The sequence below is a fragment of the Falco biarmicus genome, chromosome 8, assembly GCF_023638135.1.
Source record: "Falco biarmicus isolate bFalBia1 chromosome 8, bFalBia1.pri, whole genome shotgun sequence".
In the NCBI taxonomy this organism is placed as follows: Eukaryota; Metazoa; Chordata; class Aves; order Falconiformes; family Falconidae; genus Falco; species Falco biarmicus.
This window is the reverse complement of record NC_079295.1, coordinates 7,639,088-7,655,491: the sequence shown is the minus strand read 5'-3', so window position 1 is coordinate 7,655,491 and position 16,404 is coordinate 7,639,088. Positions and strand designations below refer to the sequence as shown.

Here is a 16,404-nt window from a genome sequence, read left to right as displayed (position 1 = left end):
CTCACCCGGAATTAAAACTTGCCACCGAGAATGGCTTTTAAGACAATATGGTTTTGCTTGCGCGATGTGAACATTTTTTTGCAGCAAAACCTATTTCCTATTGTGGTCCAAACCCATGCTCAGCTCTGGCTGGAGCAGAAGGGTCTGGCACCGTGTGCACCGTACTAAGGTCACACAGAGATCTCGTGGCACTGGTGTTCTGCAGCCCATGAGGTCTTTAGAGAACCCATGCAGGACAGGAGATGTGGGGAAGGCACGTGCAGTGGTTAAAAGGATAGGATTAAGCTAGAAGGCTGCCCACCGTGTCTCCCCCTGCCTGGGCAGACTCCGAGACGCGACGATAAATGGGAAGCAAAGCGACTCACCTCTTCTCAGCTGGCTTCACGCCCACTGACAGAGATGCCATGGCTGTTACAGTCTCTGCCTCCTCGTTCTCGCACTTCTGAGCCTCAACCAGGGAGTATCCCACCGTGGAAGCGTAACGCTGGAGTGAATGCCAGTACTTGCCTGGGGCAGAGGTGAGAAGAGAGGCAGTCAGGACACCCGCACCGCCACAGGTCCAGCCCCACGCAGACAGCTGGAGAACTGCCTGGGGAACACTCCTCACGCCTCTGCAAAATGCAACCTCGATCCACGCTCACTCTCGCTTCAAGGACCACCCTGAGGTGCCAGGAAGCTGCGGGTGGAAGCGGGTTCCTGCGAATGTGTGCCAAGGGAGCCCTGGCAAGGCCCAAGCGATCCCTGTGAGCTGTGACCATGCTACTGTACTAACAGAGGAGCTGCTAATGCTGCTGTCTTAAAAAAACAGATTTTAAATCCAAAAGGTATTGAGAGCATCGACAGACATGCACCCACACATCCCTTAAGGACACCTAGGATGTCAAAGCTGGGCTGCATTGCTGTCTGGCAACGAAAGACACTCTCCTTCGGCTAGGGAAGGCAGGCAGGAGGTGGAAACTGGATCTGCAAAAGGACAAAGGCACAAGGAGTGCTGGAGGTGAGGATCCAAGCTGCACAGAGGTGCACAGCATCCCTCTGCCTTTATGAAAGGGGCAGCTTAGGTGCTCTAAAAACCCCTTGATGTTTCTTTTTCACTTTAAAACCCTCAGAAACTTTTACACCTAAGGAAAAATACGTGACAGGGAAGGACGTAGCCCAGATTTGAACTGGACACCTGCATTCAGTTGCTAACTCCAACGTTCTTTTTGTGGGCAAATCATCTCAGACTAAAGAAATCGAAGTTGTATTTAATTTTTACGTCAGCAGTCTGCCAACATTTCTGACTGTAGAGCACAAGAAAGGCTTCAGAGGGAGAGAATAAAGGACGTTCTCTTGGCCACCAGGCAGGACACACCAAATTTACTGGTCACCCAAGAAGCCACAGCAAAGCCGGAAAGCAAGAACCCATACAGTGAGGCCAGCCGATGGGGAAGAGGGACTTGTTTTCAAACATCTTCACTTCTCCTGTGCTATGCAGCAGATCTGAGGATCTTAGTCAAAGCCCCTTTTAATTTGCTGAGCTCATTTTAAGGGAAAAGATACATTCATTGGCTGGCTCAAGGTGCTGCTGAGGTGCCCCATCGGTGCTAAGCACTCACTCTGCAGAGCAGCTTCTGGAAATGGAATTGTAATTTCTAAAGACACCAGGCATTTTTCATGGGGAAAAAAAATAATAAAAAAAAAATCCTTTGCTGTCTATTAAGTTCTGTTTTTGCCATATAAAAGGGAGATTAGCCCCCCTCCAAGTTTTAGACCACGGGAAGATGGCAGGACGTAGCAGTGGGATCCCCATGTTACTCAGGCTCTTTCGCGCCGTTCCCCAAAAATATCCCTAGGAAAGCTTCAACTACAACGTTTTTAACCTCCCCAGCTAAATAAACCTAGAATATTAGCAACTTTATGCAATGCTGTTTAACTTTCATGCCTATCCATTCTTCATTAATGGGTGCCACAACACCCAACGAGACAAGTTACTCAGAGATCCTTGAATGCTTTTGAAGAGGTAAGAGCACACGCTAAGCACAGGACGGCCTGTCCTGTCCTTTACGGAGATTTTAGAGGTTTTAATACTAATTCCTCCTGAAGTGCTAAAGTATTTCCCTGAATCAACTGCTCCCCGTGCATCACTCGATCCTCTACTGCACGCACAGTAAGACCAGCTTGTGGCTGCACAAATCCAGTTCACGATTCACAAATGAGGACAAGGGAACATGGAGTTGCCAAGATGATGGAGAAGTCAAATGGGTGCCCCACGGGGCAACCCGACAGGGAACCAGCTGCGTGAATGGGGCTGTACTCACTGTGTATCTCAATCACTTTCTCCATTGAATGCACCGCATTAGCGTTTGCTCGCTGCTGGAAAACCTTTTCTGGAAGAGGATCAAGCTGGAAAGAAAGAGGAACACCGAAGAAATGTTATCTCAAGTTAGAGACCAGGCATTAAGAGCAATTTAGCAAAGGGCTCTGCCGTATCAAGCCTCGATTCCATTCCCTTTGTTCCTGTTTTCCACCTTTAGTTAAACATCCAAATACACAGACCTCCTAAGTGCCCTTGTGATACTCAGTGCAGCCTCCTCCGCACACAAAACGCTGCAGCTCCGCTGGGCTTAGCAGCCGTGCAGCACAGGGGCTGCTCCTAAAGAACTTGCTGCAGCCACTGATTGGACCGTACAAAGAGGCACTATTACACAGACCCGAAAAATAAGGCTGCTTTTACGACGGATCTTTATAAACTATTTCTCAGATCTACCTTTTTGCAAAGTTTTCACTCTTAAAACAACAAAAAAGTGCAAATACAAGGGACTTAAAACAGCCACACTTCTGGTTTTCCTCTAAAGAAATAAAAGGGGTAGCTTTTTAATTCTGCTGAATACCTAATCCAGCATATTTATTAACTCTTAACTGAAAAAATCTGTACCCTAGGAGTAAACAGCCTAATTTTCATGCAGAGAAAACACAAAACACTGCTTTAAAGCCACACCTCAGCGTGACTATAACTGCAGTCACCGTCAATGCCTCTTACCAGCTGCTGGGTTAGTTTTGCCGGGGCAGAGCAGCATTAGATCTGTAAGTTAATCCTTAAAAAAACTGCCTTGAAGTTACTGGTAAAGGCTCATAATTAGGTATTCAAATTTAGGCTTTTTGATGCTGGCTTCTTCCCTTTGCTCTTTGTACAAAACCGTGACATCTTTACACAAAAAAGAACATGGTGCTGGTATTGAGAATTTAAGTTTAAAGATGACAGAGAAGGAGTCCCGAAAATGTTCAGTGCACACGCACACAACAGGCAGGTATCGTTCTGGGCTTGGCTGCTTTGATGCTCTAAATGCAAACAGCAGGTAGATGACTTCTGTTTGCTGTGAGCCACACACCACCCTCCCAACGGCAGCGCTGCCCTTGCTACCGACTGTTCACAACAATACAATATCAAAGCACTAAGAACAATTTACCTAAAAAGGAACATGGGACAACAAGCGTATCTTCATTTGGCTACACAGGGATGAATTAGGAAATGCCACTTTAAAGAAGCTCCTCTAAGTCCTGCTCCAGTTACACCAGAGCAAAGCTCTGCAGCATGGATCTACCTGTAAAAGCCTGGATACGAAACCTGCGTGGGCAGTACGATGCTGATGGAGCTGCCTTGCAGGACTGTACTAGCCAAGGGCTGGTTTGGATGCAGTCCCCACTGGCAAACCCACACTGCTGCCAGCACAGAGCACTCCAGCCCACGGCTGTGAAATAAGCTATCCCAGCAAGGGGAGGTGGTTTTGCCACCGGAGCTACGTCTCCATCAGAGATTTCGGCCATCCCAGCTGTATCAGGCAGGGAACACACATCTCTGCTGACCAAGCGGTGCTGGCTCACAGCGGTAGCGTAGATCACTGAGACCATGCTTTGATCAGCACAGCTGTTTTAAATAAAGAAATAAAAGTGCTCCTAAACTAATAGTGCTTTAGAGCAAAAAGCTTCTGCACACTTTGAGACTCACTATACAGAAAACTAACATCCAAACTAGGTGCACATATCACTTTGCTTTGGGGTGCAAGTTCTCCTGCCACCCAGGAGAAGAGTTGCCCTTGCAGTCTGCAGTCAGGAGGTTACAAAACCACCAGGGGATCCAGTTCACCTTTACATTGGCACAGACAAATGCACTATGGTGACCGACTGGCAACAGCTCCAGAGCTCCCTGCAGCAACGAAGGACATCACTTTTCCCATTCTGCAGGCATGAAAGTGCTCTGGCAGCCAGGGCAGGGGAAAGAAGTGAGAATGAGAAAAGGAGGAGAGCAAGAGAATGCTGTCTCCTCGCTTGACAGCATTTCCTCCTGCTTTCTAGAAGATATTTTCCTCTCATCTGCTAGAAAGCTCAGCCTGTATCCACCCCAGCCCCAGCAGCCTTTGGTCAGTACAGAAGAAGAGAAATTAGATCAACACCCTGAAAAACCACATCCTTCTCACGGTGTTTTTTACGCTGCTGTGGGTGCCATGGAGCAGCAAGCCAGGGCTCTATCTGATGGCAGAAAACATCAGTAAAGACAACGAGCCTCAAACATCCTCCTCCATCAAGACTGTGGGGGGTGCATCCCAGGCACAGTCTGTTCTGCAGGGGAAGCATGCGTGTTCTTTCCCGGAGGAAAGCTGCTAACAGCACTGCTGGAGGGTTTAGTTTTTACTTGCTTTCCTTTAAAAAATAAACTCAAGGAGAGGAGAACGCCTTCTTCGACTGGGTTACTCTTCCCACCCTGAGATGACCATCCTCTGAAAAGCTAGAACTGTGCCCTTTGCTGTTTACGAAGTTGTTAAACCTTTTATTGTTGCAGCTATGATAGTTGCTTCAATTCCCACTGGACGAGAAGCCTGAGCTCAAATAAAACTAACCCACAGCTATAATTAGTTTGTTGTGGGGTTTTTTTCCCCATTTTTTTTCATTCTCAGGAAGAGCCAGCAAAGACCTCACAACACATTCATGGGGCTCCTGCCCTCCTTCGGAAACAGCAGCAGCACAGTAACACTGCACAGGCATGGCTCCAGCAGCAGGCAGGAGTCAGGGTGGCCTCCCTCCGTGGCACCAGCATGCCTCCCAGGAAAGGAGCTGGATCTGCAGCACAGAACTTCCAATTTATTAAAAAAAAAAAAACAACAACAACAATTATAATAAAAAATGATGAAACATTATAAAAAGGTCATCCAGCGGAAGGAGATGGGGTTATTTGCTTTCAGCAGATGACTCTGGGGAGGATACTGGTTTCCTCTGGCACAACAGGAGTCTCTGGTAGGTCAGGACGCCTCAGTAGAGCAGCTCTACTTGGTTCACGTGCATGGCCAATGGCTTGGATTAGACTCACAAGAGCTCAAGACATCTCAAAACCAACTACATACTCAAGAAAAAACGTTCCACAGATCTGATGCTCTCCAAGCCCATCTTTTTTCCTTTCTTTCCCTCTTGCTGCCCCTGGTTCTCCAACTAAGAACATGAATTTGTCACAAACCTCCAAGGTTGGGTATCCAAAACAAGAGATGTCCACAGCTGTTAATTGTCTCTGAAAATAGCAGTCAAGGTCCAACCAGGGATATTCCCCAGAAAAGAAGCAGACACAGTTTTACAGTTAAAAAATATATATATATAAAAAAAATAAACGGCAAAGTTTAACTGCAACTTCTGTTCAAAGCCAAGAGAAGCTGCAGCCAAGAGATCTGCTCTTGCGACCACATGGCAACCATTCCATAGGTACTTTGTGAGGACTAGAAATTGCTCCATTCCAGATTTAATAATTATGGATTGCACTTTTTATAAATACTCCACTCTAAAAATAATTCTAGTCCAAATTGGCTTCTGTACGACATTAAGTGAAGGCAAAAGCAATTCCTGGACAAATCTTTTAAGTAAGAGCTTTCTAATGCCTCTCGGCTGATACTGATATAAAGCATGCAACATCAGGCGGCCCGGCCACACGTGTGAATCGTTTCCATTGCATGCTCCTCCTCCCGAAATAACACTCACAGACAACGGCCTCACCCATTGCTCTCCTGGAAAAAGAAGAAAATATCTCTGGGCTTTAGGCAAAGGTTTTAAGCACCTGCTTATTATCACCTTCTTGTTTATGCAGGATGTCCAGAGTCTGACACTGGACACATCTCCGCTACCTGGGCCTGAAAAACGACAAAGCATTTGTAGCAGCAACAGGCAGCACTGCGAGTGCTTCTGAGCTCCAGGACCACGTCCCCCAGCACGTGCCTCCCATCTCTCTCCCCACCGTTAGCAGCTCCCATGATACAGGAGCTCCACACCCTGGTCCAGGCATGGTGCTAACGCTACTGATGCTCCAGTGCTTGAACAGCTGCATTGCTCCCTGGGAAGAGACAGTTCACAAACACCATTTACCACGGGGCAGAAGCTGGTTTGAAGGGTAAAGGCTGGTGATGCCCATGATGGAGTGAGCAATTCTGCACGGCTGCTGCCTCCTCGGCCCTCCAGCGCTGCTGGCACACTGCTCTCAGAGGCTGCTTTGAGTCCTTTTAGAACACGCTTTGGGTAATATGTGAGAGGAACGGGGCTTACTGGTCTAAATTACGACCAGCAGATCTTCCCTGCGTTATGCCCATCTTTGATTTTTCAACTGAAGTTGTGTTAGTTTTGCACAACTAAAGTTGTAACTAAAGCAATATACGTACACTTTCAAGCGACTTTGCCTGGTGCTAACTCATTTCACATTAAAATAATCTGCTGCAAAGCTAAAGCTCTGTTTTAATTTCCTGGACAGTTGGGAACAAGCCGGCTCTTGCCTTTGCCGAACGCGCTTTCCGAAGGGGGAGTTTTGATCTCCACCGGTGAACGCAGACGCTTTGGGGACTGGCACCGTTCCCCTCATTTCCTACCATTTCCCCGTGTAACTCCAGCACGGCTCTTCAGCCAGCAAACCTCCCCACAGCCCGTCGCCGGCCGCAGCTGGCTGTCCATGTGCACGCATGCGAAATCGTCTAACACACTGTATATCAAACTTCATCAAAGGGTTGTGGGACAAAGCAACAGCAGTTCCCTCCAACTTCCTTGCATTAAAAAGATTTTATAAAAGACCTTGATAAAACTAGTGTTTCCTGCTTTTTGATGTGCGGGTAAGTCAGGGAACATTACCATGATATCTGCGCAGCCTTATAGCCCACCTAGGAAAAGCGAGAACAGGTCCATCTTTAAGTATTTTAAAAGTGCCTTATAACTGTCCTGATACACTGATTAAAAAAAAAAAAAAAGTTTGGTGGTTTTTTTTGTTTTTTTTTTACCTTTAAGGATCAATATTCATTCTGCTAAATGAAACCACTCAGGCAGTTGACAACATCCAAGCTATCGTGAGTGCTGAGATCTCCCCAAGGCCTCGCACTTCCAAACACGTTTGTGGCTTGGATCAAGTGCTAATTTATTGCACACAGATTTTCACACCACATTGCAGTCACCCGCCCGCATCGTAGGGGCACGTTAAGCAAGAGGAATGACATCCTTCACACGTTATTTCCTCTGTCTCCCCTTCAAAGCCCATCCTGCCACCAGGGCCAGCTGCACCCCAAGGTGGATGGAGCTAGAGGAATTGTCTGTGGTGACACCAGTGCCATCAGCTGTCAGTTTGAGGTGGGTGCTACAATAAAAACTCCGTTGCTTCCCAGGCTGAGGTAGCAGCTGGCTACCTGTGTTTTTGGCTGTCCCAAGGGCTGAGCACAGGCTGGCGTGTTGGCTCAGTTACCCGTGCTGAGAGCCTTATCGGAACTGCCCGGCCAAGCACAAGGAGCAGATGCTCTCTGGATGCTTGGAGATGGGATGCTGGATGATTGAAGCAGATACTTTTGATGAATCCCAGCTGTTTTATCTCTTGGACTGGTTAGTGAGGTTTCCCCAGGCACTGTTGCCCTTCACGTGGAGTATGGATACTACAGGACAGAGCACTCCTACGACTGGAGGTCAAACATAGCTGATCTGCGCCTCCACACAGATCCAAGCTCCCTGTTCCAACTTCCCAGAGCTGAGAAAGTCTGATGGGTCACTGAACTGCAACCATAAAGTCAGAGCAAGTCTGCTCAGGGCGGGTCACCATCGTCCCCCAAAGTCAGCTCCCACTGGAGCCAGAGCCAGAGCTGAAACGCTGCTTGGCTGCTCCTCTCTGTGGTGCTGCACCCTCAGGTGTTGACTATCTGTCCTCCCTCAGCTCCTGCCCCAAGAGTGTCTTCCGCAAAGAGCGGTGATGAGAGAGCCTGTTTGTGCTTTCCAAGGCAGGTGAAAGCTTCAGAAGGAACCTCCTCCTTCTACCATCTGACAGGTCTGCCTTCAGAGGTCATCTCTGCAGCCTCGTCCTGTCCTGTTACTCTTACCGCGGCCTTTTGAGATTTGCTCGTTTCCACAAGGTACTGAGGGCAATCTCTTAATTAAAGCGACAACCTAAACCAATTCAAACACACTACCCAAGCCGTTAATGCTGTCCGAGGTTTCACAGCCACCTCCAACTTCCAATCGCTGTGGCTGCTTCCCCAAGGCTGAAATTTTTAGCTACAGGGATTTTTAGCTTAAGAGATCACACTACGCTGCTGTTTTAATTCAGGCTATCAATCCTCAATGATTGCTTTGAACAGCTCCAGAGCCCCTGCTCTACCAGAACGCCCACAGCAGATACCAAGTGGGGACTGTGCCTGCAGCCGCAGGCTGAGCAAGCAGCCAGGTGGAAAATGGATGCGAGGCACTTTTGCAGTCTACCGTGCCCATCCAAGACAACCATTTGGACTTACGTGGAGAACAGGTGTCCAAAAGTGACGAATGAACCAGAAGGAGGGAGGCTTGACCCAAACTAACCAGTTACTCATACTCAAAGCCCAGAGATTATACAGAAAATACGCTTCTTGAACAGAAGCATATGCAAAGGTACAGGCACAGCAGAAGCAAAAGAGCCCGAGTCTGAGATTTCGCTGCAGATAACCGATTTCTATATTTCATTGCTGCCATGTTTCTGCAGTACATGACCCTGAACTCTCCAAGCCCGAAGACATGTCAACAGCCACCACTCTAGACCTTCTAATCATCAATCACATTTGAAGAAAGGTAGGTGTGAGCTGCTCATTTGGTGCCGGCTGCAGCGGGTGCTGATAGCCAGGCTGCATCAGGGAGGATGGGCACAGGGAATTAACATCATTTCCTCCTTAATTCCACTGACATTAAAAGTATGGCGGGGTGGGGGGTGCGAGGTAGAAAAGCTAAAGTATCTAGAGTTTCCTCTGCAGGAAAATACCCCTCCCTAAAATCCAAACCCTAGATTTCCTGGGTGTACTTCTCTGTCTGGCTCTTATCTTGCAGTCACACACCCTGGCCTTTCCAGCCAACTTCTGTGATGCAGCTGAGGCTTTTCCAACACAGCAACGTGCAGGAGACAGAGAATGTAACATCGAGGAAAAAATACAATTGACACCAACGTCAAGCAAGCTGCCCAGCACGGCAGGCACAGGCTGTAGTGCTAGAGAGGGGCTTGCCAAAGAGAGGGGAAGGCTTGGACAACACCTTCAGAAAGAAATGAGACTAACCAGTTATTTTCTGAAGAGCACAAAACAAATTATATGGGTAAAGAATAAACCCCAAATCCAATTCTTACTTATTTCAATCCTTATAATATAGATTGCCAAACACAGGTAGCTTTTAAACAAATAAAGCATCCACTCTTTACATCAACGTATGTCAAAAGGACCCAAAACAATGACAAAAACTTGGCGGATTGACTGTTTTGGAGGATCAGATGCCCAGATTCCAGGGGGGTGGAGGTCATGGCCCCTGGTTTTGCCTGTCTCCGTACCTCGTTTCCCAGCAAAGCAGAAACACACGCTTCCGAGGCATCGCAAATGGCAGTCAGGTCATGGCCTCCTTCAAGGGCCAGGACGACGCGACCCCCAGCCAGGCCCATCAGCTGCTTCGTCAGGTACCCGAAGCCTGTAAGGAGGGAAAAGAGGAAATGCAGGAGAAGGGCAAAGGTTGCGGCTGGAATCAGGCTCCTGGCGAAGGATCAAAGAATTATAGAAAGGAATTACATCATATTAAAAAACCACAAGGGATTTGAAAGGACTCAATGTGTAATATAAGCCAGGTTGGATTTTAATACGCTCGCTGCAGAATTCCAGCCACGCTTCCCCGCTGGACCGGCTAAGCCATGTGCACCGCGGGACGGATCCATATCTCCCCCACGAGCACTACGCTGCAGTTTATCCCAGGTGAGAGGCACCACCATCCTCCCTACCACCCCTCAGCACCCTGAATTAAATACAGCAGCAAATATCTAATTAGAAGGAAGGAAAGGGGATGGAAGGAGGCAGCTTTTTGCCCTGCTTCGGAAGATGCCGAGTCAGAGCAGTCATGGGGGAGGCACGGGGAAGGGAGGAAGAGAAGGGGAAATCTGTAAAATTGCTGCCGGTGCTTTCAGTTGCGATAGCAGCATCGCAGTGCCCCAGAGATATCTGACATCTAGTTCTTAACAGACATTTCTTCCCGTATATAATATGCTATAAAAATTCCTGGGGCACGCGGGACTTTGATCATATGACACACAATACATTTCTACCCTTTAAACAAAACAGAACCAAGCTGAGAGGATTTAAAAAACGTGTCCTCAAAGCAACCTTCCCCCTCAAATAAAAAGATAAATAATAAAAAAAATCCAAACAAAAGAAAATCTAGGGCATTTCTACCCTCTGTCCACACTCCCTGCTTTCTGTTTTGCAGTGACCCCCGCGAATGCCTTTGCAAATTGGCAAATTAACAGTCAGATAAAAAGATTCATGGCTGACCCCATAACCATTTTGTGAGAGCAGCAGAGCATGGGAAACTCAACAAGCAGGTAAACAAGATCTTCTCATTACAAAGTGTTTCTGGATATCTTAAATAACTTGTCTCTTGTAAATCTATTTCACTTTATTCTATTATAAAGTTTATAGGTTCAGCTACCTTACAAGGTTCTGAAGTTCACTGTAGAGAGTAAGTTTCCTGGCTGAAAGAAACTCTTAAAAAATAATAATAAAATCTCTTTGCAAGAGAAACTGTCTTCTCAATGGACTTGAACGAAACAGTGCCAGATAAACCCAGCATAACTAAGGGCAGGAGGGAGGGAATTTCAGTGCATCTCCTGGGCAATGCAAAACATCACGGATCCAAAGCAAAAAGGAGCTTTTTGTGGGCCTGTATAATTGCTTCAAAGGTGGAAAACAAAACTACTCGGCTCGATTTTTTCATAAGGTATCCTGACGGAAGAAATGGACTTCTGCTACCGTTCAGAGCAAGGTATACTGCTTACATCTGGCATTGCCTCTTTCTGCAATTTTGCATTAAAATAAGTGTAACACTAATTCAGCAGCTGTCTTCTGCAGAGATGTGACTACAAACAGTATCTAATTTATTTGCACTCAAAAGTGAAATATGCAACACTTCAAGGAAATGAAGGCTTCAGCCCGACGAAAATATATATGGTACAGTGACAGAACACATGAATATTCAACAAAAAAGGCTGAAAAGTTTGCCATTGAAATGAAAGATCTGAAGACAGACCCCAAAACGTTAAAACCTGCAAATACTGCACTGTAGTCCCCAGGACAGCAGCAATTCACACCAGTTTTGGATTGCTGGTCTTGTAAATCCACAACTTACATTTTGCTGATAGATTATATCCTCCAAGGGGTGTGGGATGGCCTTCCACCGCATCGAAACCAGATGACACCAGCACAACATCTGGGGCAAATTCATTGGCAATGGGCATTACTACCGTTCTGCAACAAAAATTTAACAATGGCAGACACGTTACTTTGGCTCTTGAACAAATGTAGGAACACTTAAACCATCTTGAGCAAGCCCGTTATAAAACCTGGTACTATTACTCCATGGTAGTGAAGCCCATCTCCTATTTTCTAACAAGGTGAGAGCCTGGCAGACAGAACGCCTTGTAACGCCACACGGTACAGTTCTGAAGTTTATCTCATGTTAGTTTTTTCAGTGAGGTATATTATTTCCTCCATCAACAGCCGCACGTTTTGACTAGGGAAATAACTTGTCACATGCAGCATTTCCCACTTGTGATCATATCTCGCTATACGTACAGGGCATGAGGGCATAAGCAGAAAATAAGGGGGCATCTGGCACAGGCTGCAAAATCACCTGGGAAACCTCTCCGATGGCAGCTTTGGTTTGTGGCACTCCTTTGAAATGCCTTCTTTAGCCTTTGCAGCATCTGCAAAGCTATTAATTTTTTTTCCTTGCTGCACTTTTCATTTACCATAATGAAAGGCTGAGGATGTCACATGGGGCAAAAAGCTTTAATATGCAAATATCCCACCAAAATACACCTCTCCAAACTCTGGTTCCCCATCCTCTAACATTTTGTTCACTAAAATTGGACTGAATTGCTTAGCATCCATAAACTATTATCTATTTAGGCTGGTTTTTAATTAAACAAGAGGTCTGTGTCTATGGTTTCTCAGCAACAGGCCTTTTCCCATCGATCTACTCAATTTCTGTTCAAACCCACACAAGTTGCAAACATCCCATTTCCCACATCAAGATGCCATGTAAACAAAACTGGAAAGTTGAGCAGAGAGCAAGTAGTTGCTTCTTCATCTAACAGCTCCAGCACAAACATGGCAGAACTGAAATTACAGCAAGGAAAATAAGTCCCAGCAACGGAGCTTCTTAATAATTACAATGCAGACATCCCCAGTCTTTTCTCATTAAGAAAGCCCGTTGCACGCGCTCTTGGATGAACACCTCGTGCCTCCAGTTCACGCTGGGGTACCCACGTGCATGGGGCTTGGAAGTTGTTTTGCTTTTTTCAGTTGGGCACTGATAACTGCAGGAAATGGTAGAAAAGCAACAAGGCGCACAGAGGGCTGTAAATCTCCATGTCAAGGCTCTTTATACAGAGTAATATTTTCCAAGTTACGCTCCTTTGTTCTTTTTCATTATTAATGTACCCACCGAATCTTCGAAGTATCCCTGGGCAACCTGACCAGTGCCGTCCCTTGCTGGTACCAAAGACAACAGTATTTCCCCACTTCCCCATCCTAGGAAAAGCTAAAGGTTAATGTTCTAAAACATGAATTGCAGTTATTCATAAACCAAAAGCACGAACCTGTAAATATCTTTGCATACACGAGAACTTCACTTTTATTGAGTATAGTCGTTATGTGATGCTCCGAAAAACAAAAAGAGCCCAGAAAGGTCTGTTTAGTGCTGAGATTGCTCAAGATTGCTATCAAGACACCCATAAAAATTCGCATTTCTTGCTACAACGATGTTAAACAGCCACAAGACATCTGCTAGTGTCAGCAACTTGTATTAGCCCCAACACCGATCTGAGCTCATGCCATTTTGCATTCCGCAGAGTTCATTTTTTAACGGAGCATTAACATCTACCAGGCAATGAGCTGCTTCCAGTACTGGTCAAACCATCACCGAGCAGGCAGCCAGGGACACCCAGCACATCTCTGGTCAAGGCTCTCAGACACCATGTAGTCCAAAAAACAAAAGCCTTCTAGTTTTAATTTTCTGCCAACTAATTGCCATAGTAACCTAACAGCCTCCTGCAATCTTCCTTCCTGCCAGTCTCTGCACACAGACACAGAAACCTATGCAAAAAGGATCTTTTTTCTTCTAATTCTAATAAACCCCGAAAGAGGAATTTTAATTTTTTCCTCAATCGACATGATTGCCGTATACGTTTTGTCCTCAGGGAGATGATTACATAAGGAAGACAAAATACCACAGTTTCTGCTGATGACTTTACAGTCGACAAAAATCTGTTTAGTGAAACCCACAGACTTTTAAAGTAGAAACCACCTCCTTCACAAAGGACTAAAGCAGCAGTTTCGATGCAAGTGCACGTGGCAGAGTTTGTTGTTTTTTTTTTTTTCCTGAGCTTTGAAGTACTGCTGAGCTCTTTAATTTCTAACCAAAGGAAAACCTGCTAAAATCATCAGATTTTTCTTTCTTTCACCCAAAGTTAGGGTACCACAGGAGCTGCTAGCACCTCTGTTGATGCGCGGGATCACCATAAATTGGTTGCAAACCCAAACCTGCACCCCTAAGCTGCGGGCATGGTCTGTCAGCACCGAGCAACCCACGCAGCCCCAAAACGATTTCTTGGCTGCGGGACAACTCACCCGCTGATGCCCCAGCAGGACCACAGTGGGGGCAGCCGGCCAGCAGCACGATGGTGCTGGCGGTGCCCAGCTGAAGGTCCCTGCGTGGTGACAGCGGTTCAAATATACCCTCTAGTGGCACAGCCAACACAGGCAGCACCGAGAGCTAGCCGTGAAGCCTGGCTGTAGAAATTTTACGGGAGAAAAAGCAGCAGTTGCGGGTTAAAAGTAAATCGATTGGTATTGGACGACAGAAGAAATAATTTTGAGGATGTCCAGAATTCTCTCTGGGGCAGGATGGGGTGACCTTGCAGCCACAGCCAGTTATCCCAGCAAGTATCTTCAACTCTGAGCAATTATTAGTGGTGCTCTGGATGCACAGTACATTTCTTATCAGAGTTTTAAGAAACATTGCCGGTCCCCTGGTTTCCCTCCAAGAGGAGCCAGGAAGATAGACAGAGAGTCTATGCCCAGGGGATAGGTGTTGCACGCCCAGCCTGGACAGAGGCTGCCGGGGAGCCATGGGTGTTCAGGGGCAGCCAGCAGAGAAGTGCAAGATGACAGGGTGTCAGAATAACTAAGCTAATGATGCTTTCGGTACCTTGACTATCACAAACTCATCCGAACACGACAGCACTCAAATCCAGATTGAACCCTTTCCTTTACCCAGGACTCCTACTCAAACTCTCAAGGGCTGCTATAGCTTCTGAATTTTTCCCAATTCCAGTATTACACCAGTACTCCAAAGCTGCAGTCCCAGCTCTATTTGATGCTCTCCAAGAATAGCTATATCTTTGGACATAAAACTTGACCCAGGATGGCCGAAGTCTTCCTGCCTCTCAGCACTCCCTCATTTTTCCTTTTTAATTAAAAAAAAAAACAAAAAACACACCACAAAAACAACTCAAAAACGCAATGCAAAACACTCGTATGTGAAAATTTAAGAGCCAGGCAAATGAACCATTTTGAAATGATGTATTTCTGAGATTTTCTCTGTAAGCAGCGTTTCAGGCACATCTAAGCCAGTTTTTTAGTCTTTAATTTTTCTTTGTGCACAGATGAAAACAGCCCCTTCGCTCAGATCCATCACAATAAAGGTAAGTCCTCAAAAGCAAACAACAATTAAACTGCAAACAATCCTATGGCTTTGTCCTGGTGATGATACTATAAAAAAGCCAGAAATTCAAATTACTATCAAGCAGATGAGCAGTTTTGTCTGGAACTGGGTCTTTTTACAGCCACCTTAGCCATTAGTTGAGTTAATTCACTGAGGAATGAAAAGTGTTTCTAACACTGAATATTCAATAAAGCTGTGCTGAATCTTTTTAAAACACAGGGCTTACCTTTAAATTTCCTAAATTTTAGTGGGCTGTTTTGCTTGCTTAAAATAAATTAAAACCTTTCATTTGACTCTGGTTACAGCTAAGCTGAACAGCTATGCATTAGTTAAAACTGATGGCTGCAAACAGTAAAAATTACCCATCGTATTCTGCAATCATTTGTGGAAAGAAAAAAAACCAACCCCCAAACAAATTTATATCTATTTTCCAGAAGACTCAAAAATTTTTAGTCTTACTAGCCAATTCACCAATTAAACGCCTAATAAATGACAGGCAGATTAAACAATCCTACAAGAGGATTTTTTTTTTTTTTTTAATGCTCAGCTGCAGCAAGCAAATTGCTGAAACTTAGAAGGCTGAGCACTTTTTTCAGAGACTCTTTCCCCACTGTTGGTGATATATATATACCCCCACATATAAAGATATATATATAAAAAAAATATATATTACATATATAAAAGAATCCCAAAATGTTATCTGCTGCTCCTAATGCTAATCAGCCGCCTGAAGACTCCGGTCTTTGTTTCTCCAAGCAGCCATCTCCACGGTCATTTACTATGTCAAAAGGGATTAGGAGTTTGAGGATGAAATCAGCGTTGGGAGAGCATGAAATCTAAAATACAGAAACAACCGTTCCAGGCAAAATATCTTCCCCTCCGCACCTTCCCTCTTACTCACTCCTGCAACGGTTTATGGATCGAAGGAAAAAAACAAAATCCCCCCAACATTGGCTCCCGAACTCATTTAACGCTTTCTGAGAAAGGCAGGAGGAGGGACCTTTCAAATACAGTCCTGGCTTTTGCTTCTGGTTTAGGTGTTTTAAATAAAAATAAAACTAACATGGAAACAAGCTGTATATGGAATTAGAATGGTGAAGGAGACCTCAGCGTAGGGGAAAAAAATTGTATGAGACAACACAACTGTTG

The 16,404-nt window shown here is 45.6% G+C and overlaps 1 protein-coding gene across 14 annotated transcripts in view; it reads right to left on the bottom strand.

Moving 5' to 3' along the window:
- The window catches only part of HDAC4 (histone deacetylase 4), a 267,202-nt gene that overhangs the window by 5,344 nt on the left and 245,454 nt on the right, over positions 1 to 16,404 (bottom strand). For all 14 annotated transcript variants that reach the window (XM_056348110.1, XM_056348107.1, XM_056348108.1 and 11 more), the window contains 4 exons: positions 11,656 to 11,774; positions 9,818 to 9,951; positions 2,301 to 2,385; positions 366 to 507 (listed from right to left, as the gene is read on the bottom strand). In XM_056348110.1, the coding sequence (XP_056204085.1) occupies positions 366 to 507; positions 2,301 to 2,385; positions 9,818 to 9,951; positions 11,656 to 11,774 (480 nt within the window). The remainder of the gene's footprint in view (positions 1 to 365; positions 508 to 2,300; positions 2,386 to 9,817; positions 9,952 to 11,655; positions 11,775 to 16,404) is intronic.